At 51.1% G+C, this 25,898-nt stretch overlaps 2 protein-coding genes across 3 annotated transcripts; one reads left to right on the top strand and one right to left on the bottom strand.

Annotated features, from left to right (window-relative positions):
- Positions 1–792: 792 nt before the first annotated feature.
- On the bottom strand, positions 793–11,133 carry INKA2 (inka box actin regulator 2). The gene is made up of 2 exons (XM_062509668.1): positions 11,095–11,133; positions 793–1,713 (listed from the first exon to the last, which is right to left on the bottom strand). Exons 1-2 carry the CDS (start codon positions 11,128–11,130, stop codon positions 793–795), a joined length of 957 nt encoding a protein of 318 aa, XP_062365652.1. The 5' UTR covers positions 11,131–11,133.
- A 6,649-nt stretch (positions 11,134–17,782) lies between these two features.
- On the top strand, positions 17,783–23,771 carry DDX20 (DEAD-box helicase 20). Of its 2 annotated transcripts, none has more exons than XM_062509610.1 (11): positions 17,783–17,954; positions 18,028–18,122; positions 18,267–18,435; positions 18,615–18,729; positions 18,812–18,954; positions 19,381–19,519; positions 19,809–19,867; positions 20,211–20,293; positions 20,806–20,911; positions 21,017–21,118; positions 21,480–22,771. In XM_062509610.1, the coding sequence occupies exons 3-11, from the start codon at positions 18,339–18,341 to the stop codon at positions 22,577–22,579; spliced, it is 1,944 nt and encodes a 647-aa protein (XP_062365594.1). In that variant the 5' UTR covers positions 17,783–17,954; positions 18,028–18,122; positions 18,267–18,338; the 3' UTR covers positions 22,580–22,771. The 2 variants fall into 2 exon arrangements, 1 of the variants encoding a protein (XP_062365594.1); XR_009934003.1 differs by lacking the exon at positions 17,783–17,954 and adding an exon at positions 23,691–23,771 and having other exon boundaries at positions 18,015–18,122; positions 21,480–22,707.
- Positions 23,772–25,898: the final 2,127 nt, after the last annotated feature.

Here is a 25,898-nt window from a genome sequence, read left to right as displayed (position 1 = left end):
GGGAACACAACAAGAAATGGGGATTGAACTTCGCATCTGGGTGAAAATCCAACAATAAACTTCAGCAGTGTTGTACCTGGAGCAATCCACAGGGACAGGGAGGGGAGAGGGGCAAGCCCACCAGGACCCCCAGGTCACAAACACCCTGCCAGGAGCCTTGTGGCCCCCTGGTTTAACTGGCAGGGGAGAGAGAGGTGCTGGGAGAGCACCAGGGATGCAGCTTAAGGGGAACCCCCCCAAGTCGGGGGTTTGCCCCCCACTCAGCAGTTGTTCAAGTCTTACAAATTCTTAATTATTTCTTTCCATTTAAATAACAAGTGCTTCAGGTACAAGGCTTGGGATGCCTGGTTTATAACTCAGTTTCAAGTGCACACAAGCAGGAATAGATTCTTTTTAACAAAACTATATATATATATATATATATTTGCACACTCATACACACACATGCACACCGTGGATTTTCCCGCTGCAGCCATTGAGCTGGAGATGATGGAATGGGCCCAGCACCAGGAGCTGCTCGCCTGTGGCACCACTCACCCTAAAGCTCCTAAGGATTCGGATTATTTTTGCCAGTTTTGGTCCCAAAGTCTCCCCAGGTGGGGCTGCTGCTCAGGCAGTCCCTGAAGCCGTGGCTCTCCAGAAACTTCCACATCCAGGTGAGGGAAGCCAGGGCACGTTCTGCAGGACTCCTCTGTGTCCCTGAGGAGAGCTCAGGAGTCTCTGAGCAGGTGAGCGTGGCCTCCAGCTCCTGCTGGCTGTGGAAATGCCGGGCAGGGCACAGGAGGGACAGGCTCAGACCCACACGGCCGTGTTGATGTCAAACCCTGCCTGGTTGTAGTCCCTGGAATCCGGGACTTTCCTGGTGCCCATTTTGGGGTGCTCACTACGGCTGTCTGCCCTGGGGCACCTCTCTGCTTTGCTGTGATGGCTCTGCAGGTAAAATGTCCCCTTGAGCTTGTTGATCTTTTTAGACCTCTTGGAGATCTCGGGCTGTTTGTCCTCAGGAGGAAGCCAGCAAGGTTTCTCCTTGAGCAGCCTGTCCCGGTCTGGCCGCACGCTCCTCAGGAACTTCTTGAAGATGTTGGCAGTGAGGGAGAACTTCCTGCAGAGCTCCTGGGATCTGCTCGTGGACAGGGACGCCTCGCTCTTCTCCCCCTTCTTATCCAGCTCGGGCAGGTCCAGCCAGTTCCCCACCAAGTCTGCAAAGATGTTGTCCCCCAGCACCAGCGGCTGCCGGTTCCTGCTCTGGGACATCAGGGACGATGTCCAGTCGTGGCCATCGTCACAGCCCGGGCACTCCTGGCACAGCGGCCACCCCCCAGCCGTGCCCTGGCTGCTGGCCTCCGGTGTCCGGGGCCGGCCGAGCTCCGCCGCGCCGGACACGGGGGAAGGTCCTGCTGGGGGACACGGATCCTCCCGGCACGGGCTCCGGCAGGAGCAGGGGGTGTCTCGAGGGCGCTCGCTCCCTGGCAGGGCAGTGGGGTGGGACAAACCAGCTGGCCGTGGCACGGGGCAGTGTCCCTGCGCCTCCCCCGTGTCCGGCACGGCCCGGCTGCTCCGGCAGCACCGGCGCTGCTCCGGGGGGCTCCGGCACCCCGAGATGTCCAAGTGCTCCAGGGCTGTCTGCACCTGCAGCAGCTTCAGCTCCTGCAGGGCACCCATCATGCAGTTCATCTGCTCGTGCAGCCCGTCACCCACCTCCTTCATGGAGAGCTGTGCAGGGAAGAGCAGAGCAGAGCAGGTCAGTGTCCCCAGGGTAGCACAGTGACACTGTCAGTGTCCCCAGGGCAGCACAGTGACACTGTGTCCCCAGGGCAGCACAGTGACATTGTCAGTGTCCCCAGGGTAGCACAGTGACACTGTGTCCCCAGGGCAGCACAGTGACATTGTCAGTGTCCCCAGGGTAGCACAGTGACACTGTGTCCCCAGGGCAGCACAGTGACATTGTCAGTGTCCCCAGGGCAGCACAGTGACATTGTCAGTGTCCCCAGGGTAGCACAGTGACACTGTGTCCCCAGGGTAGCACAGTGACACTGTCAGTGTCCCCAGGGCAGCACAGTGACACTGTGTCCCCAGGACAGCACAGTGACACTGTCAGTGCCCCCAGGGCAGCACAGTGACACTGTCAGTGTCCCCAGGGTAGCACAGTGACACTGTCAGTGTCCCCAGGGCAGCACAGTGACACTGTGTCCCCAGGGCAGCACAGTGACACTGTGTCCCCAGGGCAGCACAGTGACATTGTCAGTGTCCCCAGGGCAGCACAAAGGGGCTCAGCAGCTTCCTGGGCCATCCCCTCCCTGCTGACCACTCCTGCCACCCTTCCCACCTGCACTGCATCCACCTCAGCCAACAGCACTCTGATTTCACTCAGACCTTTTTTCTCATTCTCTCTAGGAACAAGGGGAGCTGACAGAAGTGGATTGTTTGACCTGACAACAAAAATAAAGAGTTTGAGTTCCCACTAATTGTTTGGCAGAAGCCCAAGGTGTAGAATTATGAATGGTTTTGGCTGCTGCCAATTTTAGAATATTCTTGTGCTTTTGAGTCTTTTCTGCCCTTTCTCCAGCTGAAATCAGGAGCCAGAACAGAGCCTGGCTTCCTTACCTGAAGTGCTCAAGTAGATTAAAAATAAACCCCAGGAAGAATTAAATTGTTAGCCCATAACAAACACATCTTCAGCTCTCCATGACCTCAGCACAGGCACCTCTCACTAGAGGACAATCAAAGACATTTCAATGCACTGGACTTTTTGCACAGAACAACCAGCAAACTCTAGGATTACTTACATTCAACCAGGAATCCTTGATTCCCAGGCCAGGACCTTTAGAAGCAGCTCTGCTTCATCCCTGAACCTCACTACAGAGACTGAACTTTCTACACCAGGTTTAAATAAGCGAGTAACTCTCCAGAGCTTCCCAACTCCCCCCCTTCTCGTTCGCTCTGTTGCTTTCTCTCTCTCATGCAGGATCTGGATCATATTCCCCAAGCAGCACCAGAAAGCAAATGGGCTCCACTTCCCAACAGCTGCCACTTATTCTATTTTAGCAGGGGCTGGCAGGGCTGGGGTGAGGGGGCTTGCAGAAGAATTACCCCACCCAGGGAAGCTTCAGCCTACGCTGCCACCAACACTTTAAAAGGCTCATCACCATTTCTTGGACAGCAAGAGATCTCAAGATTAGAGTGAAAAAGGCCAGCTTTTTCTTTTTTTTTCTTATGTTCAGCTTTACATTACCAAGGTTTATTTTCTACATCTCCTTCATTTTAACTAAGCTGGTTCAATTTCTTGCTCTATTTCCATCTCTGGAGCTGAGCAGTGAGAAAGAGCAGCCATCAGAAAATTGTGACACCCCCTCTCTAAGTAGAAACTGCTCAACAGTTTCTGACCACAAATCTCCATTCTAAACCCCAGAACCTAAAACTAAACCCACCAGCAGGTTACCATCATTTTGCAGAGCTTTTCTTTCAAGAAACTTATTTCTTACCCGGAATGAACACACAGCTACAAAGATACAGAAAATCTGTGCTCAGCTTCCTGATTCCACTGCCCAGAGCCTCCAGCTATGGCATTTCTGAATGCCAGCAAATAAACTCCTACTGCAGACGTTGAAATAATGTCCCAATTCCAGCCTCACCGAGCTCCTGCTTCCCACACCGAGCTGGGGCCAGATGCTCCGCCAGCCTCAGACAGAAGTGTCACCTTACCTCTCCAGATCTGCTGTAATGCTGCTCGTCCTAACCCTTCTTGCCTCATTAATGGCAGTCTGTTTTATCTGGGGCTTTGGAAAAAGCTGGATTTGGAGGAGCTTGGCCCCTCATTGGCCACTTCCCATCAAATCCCCCGGTGCAGTAATTGCGCCCTGGGGAGCGCAGGGTCCTGCCCTGGACTGGGCTCCAGCCCTGGGCTCCTGCCCTGGGCTCCTGCCCCATCCCCACGGCCCCACAGCCCCCGGGAGATGCCCGGGATGGGGCAGCCCTGCTGGGCTGCCCAGGCAAATCCAGGGAGCATTAACCCTTCCTTGACAGGGCTGGGGCTCGCTCGTTCATCACAGGCAGAGCCTGGCAGGAACAGACCTGAGCCCAAAGGTCTGAACAAAGGAGCTGGGGCTGCCAAACCTTGTGCCAGCAGCAGCCTGGGGAGCCTGAACAGCTGGGAAAGGAGAGGGGATATTCTCTCTCCTCTGTGCAAAGCCTCTCCTGTGGATGCCTGGGCTCAGCCACCCCTGGCAGCACAGGGAGGAGAGGAGGCTTTGGGCTGTGACTCTGCCATCCTGCCCTGGCAGGGGTCAGTGCCACCCTCAGGGTCCCTCTGGCATTGTGAATCCCACCAGCAGCGACAGAGTTTTCAACAGCCTGGGGCTTTTAACTCTGCTGGCAAATGCTGCTATAATTTCAGGTTGTGTAAGTTACAAAAATGAAGCAAACCAACCCCTTCTGCTTTATCTTTTGCTGTTCATGGTATCTGCTCAGTCTTTTACAGAACTGGAGAGCGAGGGAAGCCCAGCCCAAAGTGAAGTCAGTGCCTGGTGACCAAACAGCCTGCAGGGCTTGGATTCCATCCACCTGCAATTAAGAGTACTCACCTTGGAAAGAAAATTCTGGAGGGAAAATAAACCTTCCCCAGTGTCTAACTGCCAGCCTCTCCTCCTTGCTGAGATCTCAGTTCTCCCAAGTTCAGACTGGCTTCTCTGAGACTCTCCAGAAAAGGAACAATGCCCCAGAGAAGAGAGATCACCTCCCTGGCAGAGGGCCAGGACTGAACTACCTGGTCTAAGAGAAGAAAAAGGGATTCTGCAAATAATTCATCAGATTGGGCTGGAAATCGAACGGATGCACTGCTGGAGCTGATGGGAACTCCAGGCTGAAGGGACAGCCCTTGCAGCCTCACTGGTCACACACTCTTGGCTCTTGGTCACACAATGCAGAAGGAACTCAAATTTGTGATGAGCTGAAGGTGACTGCAAACCGAGTGTGAATAGGGCACAGAGCCCCAGAGAGCTCCACGTGGAGTGCAGAGGGACCCTGACCCTGCTGGGGCCATGCAGGTGGGCTCAGGTAAGCTGGGCACGAGGAGATGCTCTGCCCCAAGAGCCGTGGGGTCAGTGGGGCTGCAGGGCAGAGCCTGGGCCAGCAGCACTGCCACGCTTGGCTCTGCACAGAGCCTGCCCTTCAGCAGATGTGCTTCTTTGGCTTCTCTGCTTCCAAAAATCCCTCTTAGAACCATGGCAGCTTGTAGATATCCAAACCTATCTCTATAAACCACTTAAAAATCAGACGCCTCAAACTCGATCTCATTATTCCTGAAACTTTTGCAATCCCTAAAAATTGGCACGAAAAATTTTATGTCTAATTCTGCACAAGCCAACTCATGCCTTTTAAAGCAAGGCAAGTATTCACAGGGCTGTGTTCCCCTTCAGTGCCTGGGACTGGTGTGTGATGGGAGACGTTCCTTCCTCCAGCACTGAGGAATTACCTGGCTCAGTCCTCCTGTGGAGGTGTGGGCCAGGCAGCTCTGCCTCAGTGCTCCTCCACAGCAAAGCTCATTCCAACTACACACACCCCGAGCACTGAAAACCAAAGTGCAAAATTCAAAATTCCACTTTGAAAAGATCATCAGGGAATATTCAACATCCAAACAAAAACCTGTCAGAGTTCATACACAGAGTGCTTTTTGCACTGGAAATGCACCATCCTGAGCAGCACTGTTTTTCTGTTCACACCTCCCTTCACTGAGCTCTCAGCACCCAGCTCCAATGATCTCCTGGAGCCACATCTGTCTGAATTCCCAGCCCATGCACACATCTGCCTGCCCAGCAGAGCTTTGTGATGCTGATGGAAAGAAAAAGCCCAGGACACCCCAGCTCCAGGGAGCACAGAGCTGAGAAGAAGAGCCGTGAGTGTGTTTGTCACAACGAGGAGGAAGACAGATGTCCAGCTCTTAGGTAAAAGAAAAGCACAGAGAGGAAGTTATTGCTAAGAGGACAGGAAAGAACAAATGGCAAATAGTTCTTAATAATAGTTCTGATGGGCAACAGAGCCAGCACCAAACAATTGGTATTTAAAGCAGATGACATAATAGAGACTGAAATTATTTTAGAACTGCTGAGCTGACCATATTGTTTCTGTGTTTTCCTTTGGGTCACTAACTGGATTAATCTCCAACAAGCCTGCAGTAGTGGCTGGGCAAGCTTTGCTGCACAGCTCACACAGAGCTGCTCTCCAGCTCCACATTCCACCTTTCTCTGCCTTCCCCTGGAGGATGCCAAGGGCCTGCAGTTGTCTTTCAGTCCTTGCATTTTATCACAATAATTTCAAGTCTCTCTGTCAGCTCCCAGGGTACGTTAGGTGTACAAGAGGATGCTGTGAGCTCACAGTTCATCTGAAAGAGGAAGGATGCTGAAACTGAACCAGAGACTTCCCCTCATAAGTTAAATAGATCCTAAGCAGATGTTAACATGAAAGACGTGGTTCACATCACTCCATTATCCACCTTCCTTCCCACTGCAAGGATGTTGTTCTGTGCTTCCCAATCACACTCCCTACATTCAAAGGCAAATCAGAAAAATCAATTCTCCTCAACCAGGATAAAAATGGGCCAAACATAACTCCAATCTTCAGACTTTTACTCCCAACGCAAGGATGAGTGAGACAGGCCTCGATGGACAGGCTGGCACTGAAGATGATGGGTGAAAAGTGTCAGTTTTCAGCCCAGACTACTGCCCTGGGAATCTGCTCTTTAACCTTCCTGATTGTGAGAAGCTGGGAGTCTGAAAACACCCATCCTCATCTTTAGGTGACTGCTCTGGAAATAACCCAGAGGACAAAGCCTGTGACTGCCTTCCCTCCCCAGTTATCCGTGACAGGACATCTGCTGTCAAGTCATTCCTTTGCACCTTCCCTCAGGAACAGCAAGGAATGAGATCCTGTGACAACCACCCAACCTTCTGGCACTGCCTCCAGAGCCCAAATTACCCAGAAAGGGACCTGCATCAGCAGGTACACACTGGAGCTGCCTGCTCCCACCTGCTGGGGTTGGGGCAGTGACACCAAACCCTTAGGGATGCATTTGTGCCTCGCACACTGCAAAGCACCCGAGCTGCCCCTTCAGAGGGAGCAGGAATGAAAACACAGCAGCTCCTCTCAGGGTGTGACACAGTTACCAGAACAGGACCTAGTGTGAGACAAAGAGTAAAAATAATTGGCTGTATTTTTCACTCGGACCAAATGTTCTATTCCTGCAGGATATTCATAGCAAGAATCATTGTCTACCAGGACATAAATTAATGTAAGAAGGGAGTCAGACTCTATCAAGATCAGTAATTCAATGCATTTATGACAAATGTGCAGGGAGAACATTAAAAGTTCAAGTCAGAGTGGTGACTTAGACACTTTTCCTCCCAGAAGAAAGCAACAAAAACCCCAGATATGTCCTGGAGTCATCTGAAACACCAAGACATGCCAAGTAAAGTTACCAACACAGCTAACGTGGCCGTGTCCCCCTGCCTGCTACAGCCACACAAACCCAATGTGCCAGGTAGATCGTAAATCTGTCCGTGGATCACCAGTCCCCAGGCAGAAAACAAAGATTTACTCTAACTGCAGATGAGCCCCGTGCCCCCAGCCCACGTGTGATGCTGCTGCACATCAGTGCAAACTGTGACAGTGCCTGACAGTGCAGGGGGCACTGCCACGTGCAGTGTGGGCACGGACACAAAACTCCTCTCAGCTCATCCCTCAGCACGACAATTCTTGTTAAATCTCATCTTCCAGCTGAGATAACGTTCTGTGACTTGGGGCCTCAGGACGGCGTTTGCAGATTCCGAATGCAGCCCATGCAGTCAAAAGGGCTTTGAGGATGGGGATTAATTGCATGAATGGCACATTCCCAAGCTCTGGGGCACATTTCACAACTGCCCCCGCAAGGACAGATGACAGGAGTGCAGAGGCACAGCTTATTCCATCACCAGACCTACAAGCCAGCGCTGCACGTTCCCACAAGCCCCAGAGTGTCCGTAAATCTCCAGGGGCTTCCCGGAGCAGAGCAAGGTCTGAAACACTTCCTGCACTGGGGCTGAGGTGCAAAGAGCTGGCCCAGCCTGTGGGGAAAGGCTGCACAGGCTGGTGTCAGCCCCAGCAGAGCTGCCCCTGGTCCCACCGTGAATGGCTGTGTCAGCTGAGGCTCCCCTGGCTGTGCACGTGGAAGCTTCTGAATGAATTCCATCAAAGGGACACCACACATGCCAGAAACGATCAGCTTACAGTGGAAAACACGCGGCTGGAACAGGAGATCTCTCCCTCTCTGACTGAAAGGGGTCAGATTCATCCGGGGAGCCCTGGCAGAGCTTTCCCAGAGGAAATGGAAGAGCAGGGTAAGCATGCCCGGACCTCGCTGCTCCGTGCCTTGTCTGGCACAGGGACACCGGGGGCTCGCCAGCAGCCCCAGCCAAGCACCCCGGCAATTAAATATGGTTTTAATAAACAAAGCAAGGGAAAGAAAAAACACAGCTGGAATCCTCCTATCTCACACTGGTGGGGATTGAGTTGCACTGGAAGACAACCTTTCCTTGGGAACTGGGCCAACATCCACTACTTTTTGAGAAAATCCCCTCCTCAAAACTGGCCAAGAGTCTGCTTTACCAAACCACAGGCTGCTTGCACTGAGACAAACGAAACTTCTGCTAATGCTGATCTCTAACCTTGCCATGGGACGCTGGCTCCTCACACGGGGAATTCTGCAGAGCCTCCCTGCACAGCAGGGCTGCTCCTTGGGCACAGCACAGCCTGGCGTGCTCCGAAATCCACAGGGATGCCCGGGGCCGGACTCCCCAGTGCCCCTCTCAGCTGGCTCGCTGGTTCCAGTGGCCAAAGCCGTTGTCACCATTCCTGCCCATGGCTCTGGTGCACCAAGGCCGGGCAGGAGCTGCCCACAGTGAGGCAGGGGCAGAGCAGCAGCTCCAGAGCCCAGTACCCAGTGCTGCAGATGGGCCCAGCTGTCCCTTGAGCTGCTCGCTGCTCTTTACAGAAACATTAATCTACTTTAATTCCGGACTGCAGGCACAGAGCTGGTTTTTACAAGCTGTTACTGCTCAGGATAGCACTGAGGGTTGTTTCAGATGCTGCAGCTCCCACTTTCACTCAGCCTGCAGCTGGCTCAGCTCTGCCCAGCTCACCCTGCGGATGTCCCGCTCACAACTGCCCGGGATCCCCGTGTGAAAGGAAGTTCGAAAGTTTGAATAACAAAAACCGGGCGGTGGGAGGGGGAACGAATGTGACTGGTGAAAACCAAATGTATGGAGAGGCAGGCTGCTCTCAGACAAGTCAAAACTCGCCCAGCTGAAGGGGACAACTGCCCCTTCCCAGTTCCTTAAGCCAAGCATACACACAAACTTATGCCAGGTTAAGTAATAGTTTATTAATAATAAAAACTGACGCATTTTTACAATTGAAAAAAATCAATTCCTGCATTATAGCAAGGACTGAAAAAAGCCAGAATTTTCTCATTTAAAGCACTCTATTTTTCTGGCTTTCACACTACATGTGAGGGACCTGCCTTTCTGTTGAATATATTGACTCTTCAGAGTCAATATTCTGCACTACATGTTTAGGACTCAGAGGTGCAGTGTTTAGGCTCCTCTACAAAAACACTGCTCAGATAACAAAACTGATTTGGCTAGAAGACAAAACATTGATTTAGAACCTTATTCTAAGGATGTTTTCCTGGAAGTTATTCCTTCTCCCATCTCACCTTCTGACTCAGTGAGATTTTCAAGAGCTCTCAGATTATTCTGTAGATGTCCCGGTTTGCAGTTTGCATTTCATTCATCACACTCAGTGTACAGCACACCAGTGACTCCCATTTTCCTTTGTTTTAGTTTGTTCTTCACCTCCTGTGTTTGCTGGGGAAACACTGGGAACGCCGGCAGGTTAAATGTCACTGCTGCCACATTTATTGAGGGTAAAAGGCCACTGGCCCAGCCCGTGTTTCACAAGACAGCGGGGGCTGGAGGAGCACGGGGCTCTCCAGCCCTGGTCCTGCCCTGGGCACAGCCGGAGCTCTGCCTGCTCCGCAGGCTCACACAGCAATGCTTCCTGCAGCGCAGCACTGCACAGAGCCCAGCTGCGATCGACCTCCTCCCCAGCCCAAACCGGGAGCTTCTCGCGTCCACAAAGTTCACCCACCCGTCCTTGCTCTGCCTTGTCTTCCCCTTTTGTTCTCATTATCTATTTATCGGGATAACGCAGACTCCGAGCCCGACCCACTGGAACCCTATTTTGGGAAGTATCAGTTCCTCCTCCCAAGCCACCCCAGGCACCCCCAGAGGCCCAGCAATACCTTGGGGCTGCTGGACAAGCTCCGGCAAGCCCCGGCACTGAGGTTACCCCTGAGCAGGAGCGGCAGGAGGGCGAGAGCACCGCCGGTTCTGACAAAGGCTTTCCTACTGAAGAAGTATTTTCACAGGGTACCGGAGGTGCCAGCGCGCTCCCTTTGCAGCCTTTTGATTCCCAGAAAGTTGTTCCTATCCATCTCCGTGCTGCTTCTCTGATTTCCGACCTGTGCTGGCAGCCTGTCCCTAAAGCCCCTGCACGCCCCCGCCGCGGACGGACCCCGAGCGGCGGGACCCCCAATCCAACACCGGGACCTGTCCCTGACCCAAAACCGGGACCTGTCCCCCGCCTATCACCGGGATCTGCCCGTGACCCGCTCACGGGGATGGGAGCGGTGGGACCCCCAATCCAAAACCGGGACCTGTCCCGCTCACAGCGCTGAGCCCGAGCCCCGGAGCCGCCCCCACCGCGCAGACCCCGGGTCCCTCGGCTATCCCGATCCCCGGTGTCCCGATCCCCGGCTATCCCTATCCCCGGCTATCCCTATCCCCGGCTATCCCTATCCCCGGCTATCCCGATCCCCGGCTATCCCGATCCCCGGTGTCCCGATCCCCGGCTATCCCGATCCCCAGTGTCCCGATCCCCGGCTATCCCTATCCCCGGCTATCCCGATCCCCGGTGTCCCGATCCCCGGCTATCCCGATCCCCAGTGTCCCGATCCCCGGCTATCCCGATCCCCGGTGTCCCGATTCCCGGTGTCCCGGCCCTTACCAGTTCCTGCCGCAGGCGCCGCAGGTGCTGCTCCATGGCCCGGCTCGGCACGGCCCCGCCGCGGGAGGGGAGGGACGGGAGGGGAGGAGAGAAGGGCTGTCCGATGTCTGTCCGATGTCGGTCCCGGGGCAGGCAGGGGCGCAGCGGGCGCGGCCGGGCAGCGCGGCGGTGGCTCCGGTTCTGGCTCCGGTTCTGGCTCCGGTTCTGGCTCCGGCTCCGGCTCCGGTTCTGGCTCCGGCTCCGGCTCCGGCTCCAGCTCCGGCGGTGGCGGCGGGGCCGCGTGTGCGGCGGCGGGGCGGGGGCAGCCGCATCCCCCTCCCGGCCCCGGAGCCCGCAGCCCTGCTGGAGGCGGCGGGTGCTGCTCCCGGGCCGGCCCCGCTCCTCCCGAGCGCAGAACGAGCCGTGCTCGCCGCACAAGTTGGGCGCTTTAGTTTGCTGTGCTCTGGGTTCTGCGCCGTGCTCCGCAGACGCGGACCACCGCACCAAAAGCACGGATTAACCTACATGGCATTAATCGGGAGAAATTGCAAAGCCACCCAGTTGCGGTGGCCCCGTTTTGTCCTCGCCGCGGGCTGGCCGTGGCCGGGGCTCGGGGTGCCCGGACCGCGGGGATGTGGCGGTGCCAGGGACGGGGACAGGGACGGGGACAGGGACGGGGACAGGGACAAGCACTGAACAGTACCCGAGCTCCCTTCAGCAGGGACAGCACGCGGAGAGCCGCGGACACAGGTGCTGCAAGAGCTGTAGCGCGTTTATTTTCACAACAATAATTTCCCTCGCTGTTCCAGCCCGTGGGAGGCTGCGCACGCAGCAGCACCTGGAAAACTCCGGCGTTTGGGGCATGTCGGATCCTCTAAGAGCAGGATTCTTTTATCTCACATCAACAACCTCTCATATTGCTTCTCACCACGGGACACCAAACAGATGGACAGGCGAGCAGGGAAGAAAAGAAAAAAAACCAAAAAACACAAACGCTTTTCGATTATCAGACTTCATAACTGCGCTGACTTTAAAAGGGTTTGAAGTTTTGAGTGTTTCTCACAAATAAATATTATTCTTCTCTTATTTGCAAAATGTGTTGTTTCGATTATAAATGCTGAGTCCCCCGTAATAATTTAACAAGGTTTGTCTGAGTTGCTCTGCAATGCTAAAGAACTTGATAGGAGGAGAAATACTACTTTGTGCTTTCAAATTTGGGATTAAAAACATAATTACTTGGGTTTTCCCCATAAATTTCACAAAGACTGGCTGAAATTTTTGCTTCTCCAGGTCTTTATTTTTTTGGAGGAAAACATTTTTTTATAGAAGGTAATAGGATTTGGTTTGTTTGTTTATAGAAATCAGTTTCAGTGTTTTTGAAAGCTGACCTTTGTGTCAAAATCCAATTCAAATGGGAAATTTGCGATCTGCCCTTTCACGTGTGTTTGGGAAACACTCCAGAGTTAATGTTTATTGATCCTTCCAGCGTCTCGGTTATTATGGGTCAAAATTTCCTGTCTCTGCTCATTTCAGAGTTCCCATTTCCCATCTGTTCAGCATGGGAACAGCATCTCTTTTCAAGGCTCTGTAGACCATGGGGCAGCAAGAATATTAATTTATTAAATAAATGACCTTATCAAGAAGTGGATCACTTCCAACAGGCTATGCCATGATGTGAGTGGGTACTTGCCAGTCTCGAGTCTTTCTTACAGTCTAAGGCAGCTAGCCCAGCTATGATTTTTTGCCCTGAAATCTGGCAGGAGTTGTTGGCCAGCTGGCTGTTCCCCACGGGCCAGGGTGGGGTGTGCATGTCCACAGCCTATCCCAGCATATGGCAGGGTGAGGAGCCAGGCAGGAGTGGAAGGGTGGAAGGCTGGGAGGGCCCACGTGGAGCCCAGGAGCCGGAATGCCCCTGGCTCGGGCAGCTCCTGAGGCACAGGGATGGGCAGGGAATGACCCACCTGCCGTGGGTGACAGGGGCCAACTCAGCACCCAGGGCTCTGTTCCCTGCACCACTCCTGAACTGCAGCGATGATTTCACTTTGCTGCAGAATGGAGATAGCAGTGATACCCACGGTTCTGGGAGGGATCAAACTGAACTTCCACCATGTTTTACCTTCAGTGCATGCTGAGGATTCAGGAGGCCACTGCACGCGTACAAGACAAGTGGCGGATGCTGCAAGCTCCTGTGCCTCTTGCAAGACACCAGACTCTGTGATCTTCTGGCAGATGAGCAGGAAGAGTTTCTAGGCTTTGTTTGGCTTCTGCTAAGGACATCTTTTTGATCCATTTTCCAGCCTCCAGGGCTGCTCCTGTCCCAGGAGACTGATAAAGGAGTTCATGAGCACAGAATAAAGAAAAGACCAGAATATTCATGTGCTCCAAACTCCTGGGAACTTGCAAGAGAAGAGAAAAAAATCTGAAATATTTTCTCAGTAGGATTTCCTTACTAAGCAGCATTTTTGTCTTGCGTGTAGACAACTGGTTCAAAGCAGCACCGACACCTCATGCCAGGCCCTGCACTCCTTCCGCTCTGTCGTGGTGTAAACCATGAGCAGATGGTGCAGTGCAGTGGAAAATCACATCTCTGAGAAAATACAGAGCCAAGAATAAAACACCCTCAAGCAGAAAGCTACATGGTTTATTTCAGGATAAAAAGAAAAACTGAGATCCTTGGGCAAAAATTAGAATACTCCTTCAGAGTGGAGTATTCCACTTCTGTGAACTGCCTCGTTCCTTCCTGACTGAGGAAACATCCATCCCTTCACAGATGAAGGCTCATCTCATTTGTTGTCTTTCAGTTCATTGATCTGGTTTCTCCAGGCTCCCACGTGACTGCTCTTTGCTGAACTAACAAGCGTGGTTATCACTGAATTTTCTTTCCTTTTGACTTTCTTGCACACTGACAAACCTTTCAGAATTTCCTCCCACTTCAGCTGCAGCGTGACCTGAATTGCATCCATCCTTGTTTAAACCCACTGGGGCAGAAACACCCAGCCACGATAGGTAAGGATATAATGTCAGAACTTTGTTTGGTTTTATATTTGTGCATAAAGAGATAAAAATACCCCTGAAAACCTGACTGTTTCTTCCATTAAGTCTATTTTAGTGCATACAGTCTCTGCATTTGTGGCCTTTATAAAGTTCTGACGTGCCCCAGCCTCACTATGCCCCATCCTCAAAATAAAAACTTTTAACGTTGCTCCAGCCAAATTCCAGCTCCTGACATCGCTCTGCCTGCACTGGAGGGCCAGGAGTACTGGGGCAGCTCCTTGTGCAGCCACTGCTGCCTTGTGCTGAACAACTATTGCATTTCATCTCGGCTCGCTGCGTTTTCGTGACCTAGATCCTGCTCATACGAGCTGAAAAAAATAATTTAGCAAATCTTGGTATCTAAGATTAAACTGGGATGATGTTTATTTATCTGGAGGAGAACAACAGGAGCGGAATACTGGCATTTCTCTCTGCAGAGCTGAAATAGCTGCGCTGACCCCATCCCTTAGGTCTGCTTACTTTTATCTGCAGCTGCACCCGTGCATGTGCCTGTGGTGACTCCCCCGTGGACTTGAGATTCCATCTGAAATCTGGGCAGTTCTCTGTGATCCTTGTGAATAATGTGCCTGACAAGGAACCAAATCCATTCCACAGGAGTGCACTGAAATGAGCCTTAGATGAATGTAAGATGTGGCCATCCTCCTCGTCATTATTTATGACAACTCCGCGCACCAGCCTTGCTGGGAAGAACCCACAACTTTTGTCAGCTACTAAAGCGACGGAGAAGATTCTGCTGCTCCCAAGACTTGCTGCTCCTTGGGAACTTTGCCGTGCAGCTTTGTTTCCAGAGGGCGAGTGAATGTGCAGGGAGCTCGGAGTCAGTATTTGGTGGTGAATTTGCAGTCACTGTCTCTGCTGGGATCAATGGCCCTTTCACTGTCCTGGCCCTACTGTACACAGAACAAACACCGTTTCCATGGCAGTGTAAACACAAATACGTCCCACACTCCAAAGAGTGACTCACACGTGCTGCAGAGAGCAGAGAAACTTCCCTGTCTTAATCTGAAAACATCTGGGAGAGGAGGATGAGATTATCTCACTTTCAAAATATTCTACAAATATTATGTAAACCAGATTTGTTCTGAATTATTCCATGTCTTGGCAGATCTGGAAGACAAATCCTTTGAAGGCAAAGGAGTAAGGCAAGGCTGGTGCCTGTTTGCAGTAGCAATGTCCAAATCTGTAGTGAATATATTCTTAAAATAGGCACAACCAAACACTTCTGGAAGCCAATACAAATTATCCCTGAGCATTTTACCTCACTATTTCAAAGAGTCACAACAAGAATTTAAGTGTTGGAAATGAGGAGTATATTTACAACAGAAGGAGGAGATGGATCCATTTGTGGGAAGTATCTAGTACAAGTACTAAGTTCTGGTATTGCAGGTGTTAGGCTGAAATAGTCTGAAATAGTGACCACCCGACCTGTGCATCAGCAGCATCACTCAGAGGTGTCTGAAACGTCATTTGCCTAAAGCTGATACACTGATACACAGATTCAGGGGAAAATGAGTCCAGCATGGAATTCAAATCAAACATGTGGTGAGCACTTTCTAGCAGGGACAAAAATGTGGTGAGCACTTTCTTGGAGGAATAAAAACATGCTCTCAGTGTATATGGGAGGAAGAATTTTCCCCAGCAAGGTTTTTTGCGTCCTGAAACTTCAAGGATTTTTATGATCCCAAGCTAGAGAGTTTATATCCCTTCAAAATAACCTGTTATTTCAGCAATACTCCAGCTCTGAAGGATGTCTCATCTGCTTCTTTAACTAACCTAAATCCTTTCGCAGGACTTCCTCTGCCTGCAGAGTATCCAGATGAAATGTCAAGATTTCCAAAGGCTGCTCTGAGCAGGAATACTTCCCTCGGCAAAAGCAAAGCCATGTCATGGCAGAGCTGCAGATTCCTCTTGGCGGGGCTGACATGTGAAGGGTGACAGTGGGAATTCAGTGCTCGAGAGGCACTGAGGTAAAGCAGGGCCTGAAGGGCGAAGATTCCTGTTTCTGCTGTGACTCACGGCACAGCGCAGCACTTACACAGAGCTCACAACAAGGTGAGGAGCAGGAGCAGGTAAGATTTACTACAGGCATGAGGGTTAAAATCAAACCTTTCATGGATGGACTGACAGAGCTGCAGGAGCCAAACTCAGTGTGACACAGCCTCCTTGGTCAGGGCCAAAACCAGCGGGAGAGGGACAACAAATCTGCCAAGGGTGTCTCACACACAAGGGAGATGGTTTGGAGTCTGTCTGCATTGAACAGCTGAAGGAAAATGAAATAACAAACAGCAGCATCTTTGTGAATGACGTGCAGTGTCTGAATGTCTCATTAATGCACCACAGAGAACAATGCCTGTCTCCAGATCACCTTGGCTGTATTGCAACTTGCATGAAACCTTGGGAGAGAAGGAGTAAGTGAGAAAACCAGAGAGGGGAGCAGTTCCTGCAGTGGCTCTTGGAGGATGTTTTGTCACCTCCTTGCTGCCCTTCTCCCCTGAGAACAGTCCTTCCTCACTGCTCTTTCTTGTCTGTTCAAATCACATCAATTTAAAAGGGTTATGAAAGGCTCTATTTAATCAAATGTTTGTTATGTCCATGTGTCTTTGTCCGTCTCCTTTCTCAGATTTATCCAGAGACAATTATCTCACGTTGGAGACTCTTTCCCCTTGAGGACCAATGAGAATATCCACTTAAAAATTAAAAAAATAATTGGAATAGCAGAATGCCTGTAGATCCTGTTACCTGTGCTCTGGGGCACAGTCCCAACCACCTGGTGTGTTCCCCCTTGGTGGAGGGGAGCTCTCCAAACTGGAACTGCGCTTTGTCCTGCAGGGTTACGTGTTTGGTACTCGGATATTCATAGGGAAATATCATAATAATAAAAAACCCCAACTGAATCGAGTCTGACAGACTTTTCTCCCCCATCAGGAATATGGACATGAGGAATTTCAAAGGCATGACCAAGCCTGTGATACACCAAGGCCATTAAAATTCACTTAGGCTGCCCGGCACTGTAAGAATAATGACACACTGTATGTGCTTGTACAGTAGAAGCCACTGTGCAGATTTTCCCAATCCCCTTGCAATGAATGGAAGCTGCACGTCCAGAGCCTTCAAAGTGCTCTGATAAAAGTTGATATTCATAAACCCACGATTTAAATTAAGGGGCCTACAGAGGGTAGTATGTAACGCGCACACACACATTAACACACTTGCCCTTTGCTGAGTGAATATTATACTGTTAATTTTTTGTAGTAATTCTCTGTAGACTCATAAACCGTGTGTTCTGTGAGCTCTCCCCGGGGCTGGGCACGGCCCCAGGGCTGCCAGAGCTCAGGGCGCATTCGGACAGCGCTCTCCGGCCCAGGGCGGGGTGCCGAGATGTCTGTGCAGGGCCAGCAGCGGCACGGAGAGCCCACCGGGGCCGTTCCGCGGCCGTTCCGTGGCCGTACCCGGGCTCACAGGGCAGCGCACGGCCCGTTCTCCCCGGGCCGCCCCGCGCCCGCCCTCAGGCGGCACCGCCGCCATCTTCCCCTGCCGCTCCCCCTGGCGGCGGCTCCGCGCCTCGCCGGGCGCGGGACCAGGGCAGCTCTCGCGAGACTTCCCCTCCCGCCCCGCCAAGATGGCGGCGCCCAGGGAGGCGCCCAGGGAGGCGCCCAGGGAGGCGCCGGGTCGGTTCCGCACCCGGGATGTGCTGGTGCCCGGCGGCCCCTCCGACTTCGGCTCTCTCTTGCTGTCGCCGCCGGTGCTGGCGGGGCTGGAGGCGGCCGGCTTCCATCGGCCGTCGCCGGTGCAGCTGAAGGCCATCCCGCTGGGGCGCTGCGGGCTGGGTGAGCGGGCGGGCCGGGCGCGGGGCCGGGGTTCCCCGGGGGCTGCCCTGACGGCCGCGGCCGCTCTTTGCAGATCTCATCGTGCAGGCCAAGTCGGGCACCGGCAAGACCTGCGTGTTCGCCACCATCGCCCTGGACGCGGTGCTGCTGGAGAGCCCCGCCACGCAGGTGAGGCGGCCCGGGGGCCTTAGGAGAGAATCGCTCTCTTCTGGGCCATGCGGCATTGAAAGCTTTGAATCACCGCGGCGCTGGGCTTAGCTCTCAGCGCCATCCTGCGGCTTTCATCCTCCCGTGTCATCCTTGGCCGCGCAGATCCTGATCCTGGCTCCCACGAGGGAGATTGCTGTGCAGATCCACGCCGTGATCACAACGATCGGGATAAAAATGGAAGGCTTGGAATGCCATGTGTTCATCGGAGGGACTCCTCTGAGCCAGGACAGAAGCAGGCTGAAGAAGTGCCACATAGCTGTGGGTTCCCCAGGTAGGGAGCAGCTCAGCCGTGCTTTGGGTCCCGTTCAGTAACTGCGGCATGGGGGAGCTGGCTTGGCTTTGCCCTCATTGACAGGCCACAGCCTCAAAGGTAATTGGAGAGCAGAAGATCATCATTAGACTGTTTCAGTCCGCGTTTTTGGAGCCGTTTTCACTTTCCATCCCCTACAGGGCGGATCAAGCAGCTGATAGAGCTGGACTACCTGAGCACAGCCAGCGTGAGGCTCTTCGTGCTGGACGAGGCAGACAAGCTGCTGGAGGAGGGCAGCTTCCAGGAGCAGGTCAAGTAAGGCAGAGCACTTCTCTCATGGCTGTGTGGCTGGGTCAGGTACATTCGTGTCAGTAATTCCCGTGGTTTTGTCTCTCAGCTGGATCTACTCCTCACTGCCAGTCAATAAGCAGATGTTGGCAGTTTCAGCCACCTACCCCGAGTCCTTGGCTGCTGCTCTCACTAGGTACATGTGGGAGCCCACGTTTGTGAGGCTGAACCCCACGGATCCGAGCCTTCTTGGTAAGCAGATGAAAGCAGTTGGAGTGGCACGGTCAGCAGTGGATTAAGAGGAGGATGCTAAAACCAAAACGTGTGCCTTCAGAATGCATGATTGTTTGCAATTTCACCCCTGAGTTGTTCAGTTTATGAATATTGATTCGCAGTGTTGATGTAGTGAATCTTGAAGTGGATTGAGAAGGTCTTTAAAAGCCTTTTGAGCTCACACCACTTTGTAATTCTGTATTTTTAAAATATGAGTGACAAATGGAACTCTCTGCTTTTTCTATCCATTCAGAATAATTCAGCCTTTTAAGAAAACCTTCTCCTGGAGGTTGTTATGTGTGTCTTTGTTTGCAGTTTCTCTTCAGCTGCAGTATCACATGTTTAAAGAGCTCTGTGCATGTTTTTATAGCAAACCCTAATCTGTTGTTTTGGTTTCCTGCTCAGGGGTGAAGCAGTACTACAGAATTGTGAATTCCCATGCCCTCCCACATAAAACCTTTGAGGAAAAAACCCAGCACCTGCAGGAGCTGTTCAGCAAGATTCCTTTCAACCAAGCCTTAGTCTTCTCAAATTTGCACAGCAGGTAATACCTTTGGAATAACACCTGGACAAAGCTTGTTTGCAAGGAGTGGTTATAATGTCCAGCCATGGATAAATTTCTGTGCATGTGGATACATTTATGGGACCTTTGAGGTCTCAGAGCAGTCTGAAAACTTCAGGTCTGAAATACAGCCTGAGGAATGCAGTGTGAAATACTGAAAGTATCAGAATGCAGTCCTTGGCTGTAGAGAATAACCTAAGAACTGGTAGGTGTTGTTATGTTAGCCTGGGGTTTTATATCCAGTTTTCAGTGTGTGTGTGTGTTCCCTCAGGGCTCAACATCTGGCTGAAATACTGACATCCAGAGGCTTCCCTGCTGAGTACATTGCAGGTAAATCCAGTCACAGTTTTCTGATTCCACTGAAATTGTGCATAAATGTGACCTAAAGTAGGAAAATACATTTTAAATCTTGCCTTGCAGGGCCTGGTTGAATGGCTGAGAATAGCAACTGAATCTCCATAGATCTTTTAAGACTCAATCTACAAGGAAAAAGATTTTTTTTTGTAATGAGTGACCTGAGTTTTTCAGTTTTGTTTGTTCCTTCTTTACTCATTTGCAGCTGATGTTTGAAGAAGTTTCCAGTTTATTTCTGATGATACAAAGCAGTGTTTTCCAGAATGTGAGGGGCATAAAGATGACAAATGTAACCTGCTTCTAATTTTTACCTTCCTAGGCAACATGAATCAAAATCAGCGACTTGATGCCATGGCTAAATTAAAGCAATTCCACTGCAGAGTTCTGATTTCCACAGACTTGGTGAGCTTTTACTGCTTTCAAAGAAGCCTTTTACAGCTTCTATTTCAAATTTATTAACTGCTCTGCAAATTTTACAGCACGCAGGAATGTTGCACATAAGGTTACTTCAGAGGATTAGATTTGGCTTGGAATTGGAGAGAACATAAATGTGCTGATAAAGCACCATGGACTGTGACTTATTTTCACTCTGAAGCTTAGAAACCTCCCCAGTTCCTCCTGTGCCTGCCCATGGCAGGGGCTACAGTGAGATGATGCTTTTAGGGCCCACCCAAATCTACCCATTCTGTGATCTGGCTCAAAAATAGTTTTCAGTGTGTGTGTTGCTCTGCAGCTAAAAGCTGCTCTGTGGGCAGTGAGCTGTGGGTGCCAGACATGTCAGGGGTGACTCTGGGGAGCTCGGACCGGTGACCCCACTGTGCTCCCTGCTAGCCTCCCTGGGCTTCTGTGGGGATTTAAAGCTCTGTGGAGTTACTCAGCTCTCAGTGCCCTTTTCTCCTCCTCCCTTCCTGCAGACATCTCGTGGGATTGATGCTGAGAGGGTGAACCTGGTCATCAACCTGGACGTGCCCCTGGACTGGGAGACCTACATGCACCGCATCGGCCGGGCCGGGCGCTTCGGTGGGGACGGGGACAGGGACAGGGACAGGGACAGGGACAGCCCTGGGGCTGCAGGGCAGCACCTCTGCTGGCCCTGCTGGCAATTTACTCTGCTCTGTCCCACAGGCACCCTGGGGCTGGCTGTCACCTACTGCTGCCGTGGGGAGGAGGAGAACACCATGATGAAAATTGCTCAGAAGTGCAACCTGCAGCTTCTTCCTCTGCCAGGTGGGCACTGTGCTGGAGGTGCAGCTGGGGGCTTGGTGGTTTGCTGTCACTCAGAGCTTCAGACCGGCCTGGGGGGGCTGATGTGTGGCTTCTTGCTGGAGCTGCTTTGCTTTTAGTCCATGTTCTTCACACTCTGCTCCTGACAAGTCATTTAATGTTGTTTGTGTTGAGCAGCCTTTGATGCCTTCTATGAAGGAAATGTTCTGGCTCTTTAAACTCTCCCAGGAGTTGAAGGGGTTGGTTTGTGGCCCTCACTTGATGTGTGACATGCAATTTGGAGAAGTTTCACTTGGGTACTCATGTGAGTTCCAGAGGGAAGGATGCACTTGACTGAGTGGCAGCTTGTTTCTCTTCTGTGCAGAGCCAATCCCTCCTGGGATGATGGAGCAGTTTGAAGATGGGGAGGTCGAAGTTAGACCTGCAATACCAGTGCGTCCTGAGGTGAATTGTGACACTGAGTGTCCTAAACCAGAGCAAGCAGTGCTGCAGCCTGTCCAGAATGGCTTTTCAGAAATAGCTCAGCCTCCCTCTAATCTTCCAAGGGATAATTCTTCTGTAGAAAGGCCAAAAAAGACTCTGAAGCAAAAACAGATAAAAAAGTTCACAAATGCTGCAAATGTAGAGAAAAATAGTAGAACCCCCCAAAGTTCCAGCTGTCGCACAGAGCAGAGGAATCAAGTCAAACCCATCTCCAGGATGGATGGACAGCACAGCTCTCAGGCTCCAGATGAAGAGGCCTTAAAAAAAAATCTTCCCAAAATTCCATGCTTGTCGTCTTTCAAAAACCAACTTGCCAGTTCCTGGAGCTTCTCAGATTTTGTTGAAGACTATGATTATTTCATTAAAGAAGGGTCAGAGAGAGAGGTGGAGATTTTAAGAAGTTACTCAGGCCCAGGAGAGCAAGGTGAGCTGCCCAGAAATGGGGATGTGGAGTGGGAAGAGATGGAGCAGCACCCAGAGACAGCAGCAATGGGGGATGTGTCTGCTGACAGTGATGGCTCAGACAGCCCCAGGGGTTCCTTCAGTAGCAGGGCCAACAGCTTGTGCTCTGAGGTGTTTTCAGACACACAGGACCCAAATGCTGTGCCCACAGCACAGCAGGGGCAGGGCCCTGCAGGTTCCTGTCCTACACCAGAGAGGCCTCGGGAACAATCCCACGCCCCAAGGCAAAGTGAAATGAGAAAGAAAGTCCTGAAGCAAAATGCTAAACACAAGAAAAGTCACAACCATCAATTCCCCAGTCCTGCCATGAGCAGAACTGAGAAGGAGCAGAGCTGCAGCTCGTGGGATGATGCTCCCTGCCAGGGCAGTTCTGAGCACTACTGGAGATGTTACCTCGATGCCTGGCAGAGCTACTACGCAGCAGTGTCTCACTACAGGAGTTACTGGCAGTTCAGCTGCATGAATGCCTACCACATCAACTCAGTCTATCTCCAGGAGCTGCTCAAAGATGGGGATTGATGTCCTGATGCTGCTGGTTGGGACCAAGGCAGGGTCAGTGACAACTGCTGCTCTACAGGACACCGCCAACAGACAGATGTTGTTTGAGATGAAGAAAAATGGTGTCTCCTTATAAGCAGCTGTGTCTGGTAAATGTTCTACACAGGTCCAGTGGTGATGTTACAATTTGTTAATAAAAGGAAAAGAAAGACAGCTGGATGCTCAGTTGGAATCTTTACAATCCAAAGTAAAAAAAAGGGATGATAAAAGGCAGCCGTTCCCACATCAGAAATGTCAGAAAAGAGAAAATACAAAACAATCCCAGTTGTATTTCATGGAATCCCAGAATGGTTTGTGTGGGAGGGGTCCTTAAAGTTCATCTTGCTCTACCCCCTGCCATGGCAGGGACACCTCCCACTGTCCCAGGCTGCTCCCAGCCCCAGTGTCCAACCTGGGCCACTACCAGGGATGCAGGGGCAGCCCCAGCCGCTCTGGGCACCTGTGCCAGCCCTGCCCACCCTCCTGGCTGCCCTTACCTTCCTGTGAGACTCCATGGTCTGCTCAAAGTTAGTGATCATCCCATTTTCCTAATGCTCCTGGTGAACACCAGGCACTGATTACATCCCAGTGAAGTGCCAGAGTGAAATGAGCATCTCAGTGCTTGTATTGCTAATTTAAATCCAGTTAATTAACACTGTATAAATAACGTTTCTATAGCAAGGTGTGCAGTAAGCTGTGTGGAAGAGGATTTAATCATGTAGAAAATGTGCAGCAATCATAATTGGTCTGTCCCTCTGGGTGCAACAGTATCAGACTTCCCACACTTACAGGAATACTTTAATTAGAGATGGAATTACCTATTAGTGCTAAAACTAGTTGATATTTCCTGTGTGGCTTGTACAGAGCTGTCCTGGGGCAGGAAAAGATGGGAGTGTTGGCTGGTTGGAGGTGCTGACCCTGGGCTGCCTCTGCACTAATACTGAAAGTTTTCCATTCCCTGCTTTGTTCCTGCCTCGCTCCCTTTTTGTCACAAATGACTCCATGGAGGGGGTTCCCCTTTGTGTAGTTGGAAAAGCCAAGACAGCAGGATTTTGTTTCCAAGATGAATTTTTGCAACTCTTACCATTCACAGTCAGGACACTGCAGGAGATGCACTTCAGTGTCTGCATCATTGCTGTCCTCTGACGTCTCCCTGATTCCATTGATAACTGGGGAAGAGTTAATTAGTACTTCAATGCAACTGGAGTGGCCTAGGTCAACACCCAAAGCTCTCCAGAGGAACCTCCCAGGAGGTTTTCAGAAGAAATGACAGCATGCTGTTGGTATTTGTGGCACATACTCTGTTTAATCCGGATTGGATACATCAGGTACTGCAGTGGCACAAGACTCGATACTGTAAATGATATACAAGTTTCAACATATGCACTACAATTCCAAAAGAAGACAACAGGAAAGTCGGTTCTTCTAGAAAGTTGTTCTCAAATGAAGCTACCTGCAGTTGTGTCCAGTACATTTCATGTCTGTCCTCTGACATTTGTAAAGCAAAGCCCATTTAAAGTACGAAAATAGAAAATAATAAGGTTGAGAGCTTCTTATAACATAGAACTCCTAAAGAAAACACCATTGCATTGGAATGCCATACTGGTTTATCAAAAATAGACCATCACACCATTTTTAGAGACTCGGTTGGTCCAAGGAGCCCCTGGGGGCTCCCAGTGGTGGTTGAACAATGGGGAAGAGTGTTGGGTGGGGTGGGGACCTTCCCCCAACTGAGGCTCTGGAGCAACACTGGTTTAACCCAGAGAGGGGAGGGACACACGGACACACAGAGGGACAGACCTGACTGGGAACAGGAGGAGGGAGTTTCTCAAGCTCTTTTGTTCCACCTGAAGCGTTTCTGGCACAGGTTCTGCTCCCTGGACAGAAGCAGCAGTTCTGGCACTCTGTCTCCAGAATTCCCTGGGGCTTTTTGGGGTGCCATGAATTGAGCTCCACTCAGTGCAAGAGGAGCTGCTCCTTGCTCTGCAGGCTGTGGGACTGGCAGAGAGGTGAAATGACTTCTTGGAGGTCACTTAGTGACTGCTCAGGAAATCGGGAGCAGAGCCCAGGCTCTGATGATCTCTGCCTTCCCTTTCCCTTGGAGCTTCACAAAGAGAAAACCACCATGGACAGCGTTTTTGGCAAATACAAAGCCAAAAAACTGGCTCTAAACCCATGGATCTACTGCAGTTGGCTCCAAGTGTTGGAGAAAAATAAGTGTTCTAAAACAAAATATTGACATAGACTGGATGGGTGAATGATGTGGAAAAGGTGTTTTATTCACCTCACTTTAAAAGCAGAATTAAGTTTGCAGTTCAAAGCTACAGCTCTCCACAAATGCTCACTTGGTAACTCTGCCTTAGTCCAACAGATTAAAATACTACAAAGTCCAGGGGATGTTGCAATACATAAATGTGATTTTTGCTTTCCTGAATTTTCTTTACAATACATGTTAGATGTGACATGTTTGCAACCTCTTTACTTAAAAAAGCAAAGTCTTGAAGGAAATTTGCATTCTTTAGCTGGAATTAGTCTGATTTTGATGTACACATCTGAAACTGTCTAGACTAGAATGACAAATGCTGGGTACAGGTGAATTAGCAACAGGTTTGGGTTAAACAAGTGGCATTGATTAAATTTGGTCTTTCTGGCCGATTAAAGAGAGATGTATTTTGAATTATCCATGAGCTTTATTCCACACTAAAGCCATGTGTGTTACTTAGGTTGTCTTTTGAAGGAAGAGGAAAGCAGTAGAGGGAAGTCATAGCCTATGTGTGAAAGGTATTTTTCATCATTTGCTGCCAGCTGGGTGTGAATCCTGTTAGCAGCTCAATGCCAGGTGAGAAGAGAGGAAATCTATTGATAGAATAGGCTGAAAAATCCGTGAAAATATTTTTCCTTCAGAAAAAGCTTTGGAAAGGAAATAAAATGCTCAGAAAAAGGAGTCGCTCCTTTGATATTTTTAATATTGCTTTAGGAAAACCTGAAAAAATAACGCCCTTCCACTTGCTTTTTGTGCAAAGAATCCATTTTTACCTCTTTTAAAGGAACTTTTCTAAAACTATAAAAAGTCACAAAGAATGAGAGGAGGGGGAAGGCTCTGAACTGAAGTGCCAGCACAGCAGTGATGCTCCCTGCTCCTGGTGCTGTTCCTGGCACAGGACCCGGCTGGGCAGGGTGTTCCAGGTGCTGGTTCTGTGTGGGCCAGGGCCAGGAGTGCCCCGGGAAGGGTTGGGGTGCTGGTAAGGCAGGGCAGCACTGGGAGCACTGGGGGGAATGAGCCACGTCCTTCAGGTGAACT

Source organism: Cinclus cinclus, chromosome 27 (assembly GCF_963662255.1).
Source record: "Cinclus cinclus chromosome 27, bCinCin1.1, whole genome shotgun sequence".
In the NCBI taxonomy this organism is placed as follows: domain Eukaryota; kingdom Metazoa; phylum Chordata; class Aves; order Passeriformes; family Cinclidae; genus Cinclus; species Cinclus cinclus.
Note: the sequence above shows the minus strand (reverse complement) of the source record. Positions and strands in the feature narration are given on the sequence as shown.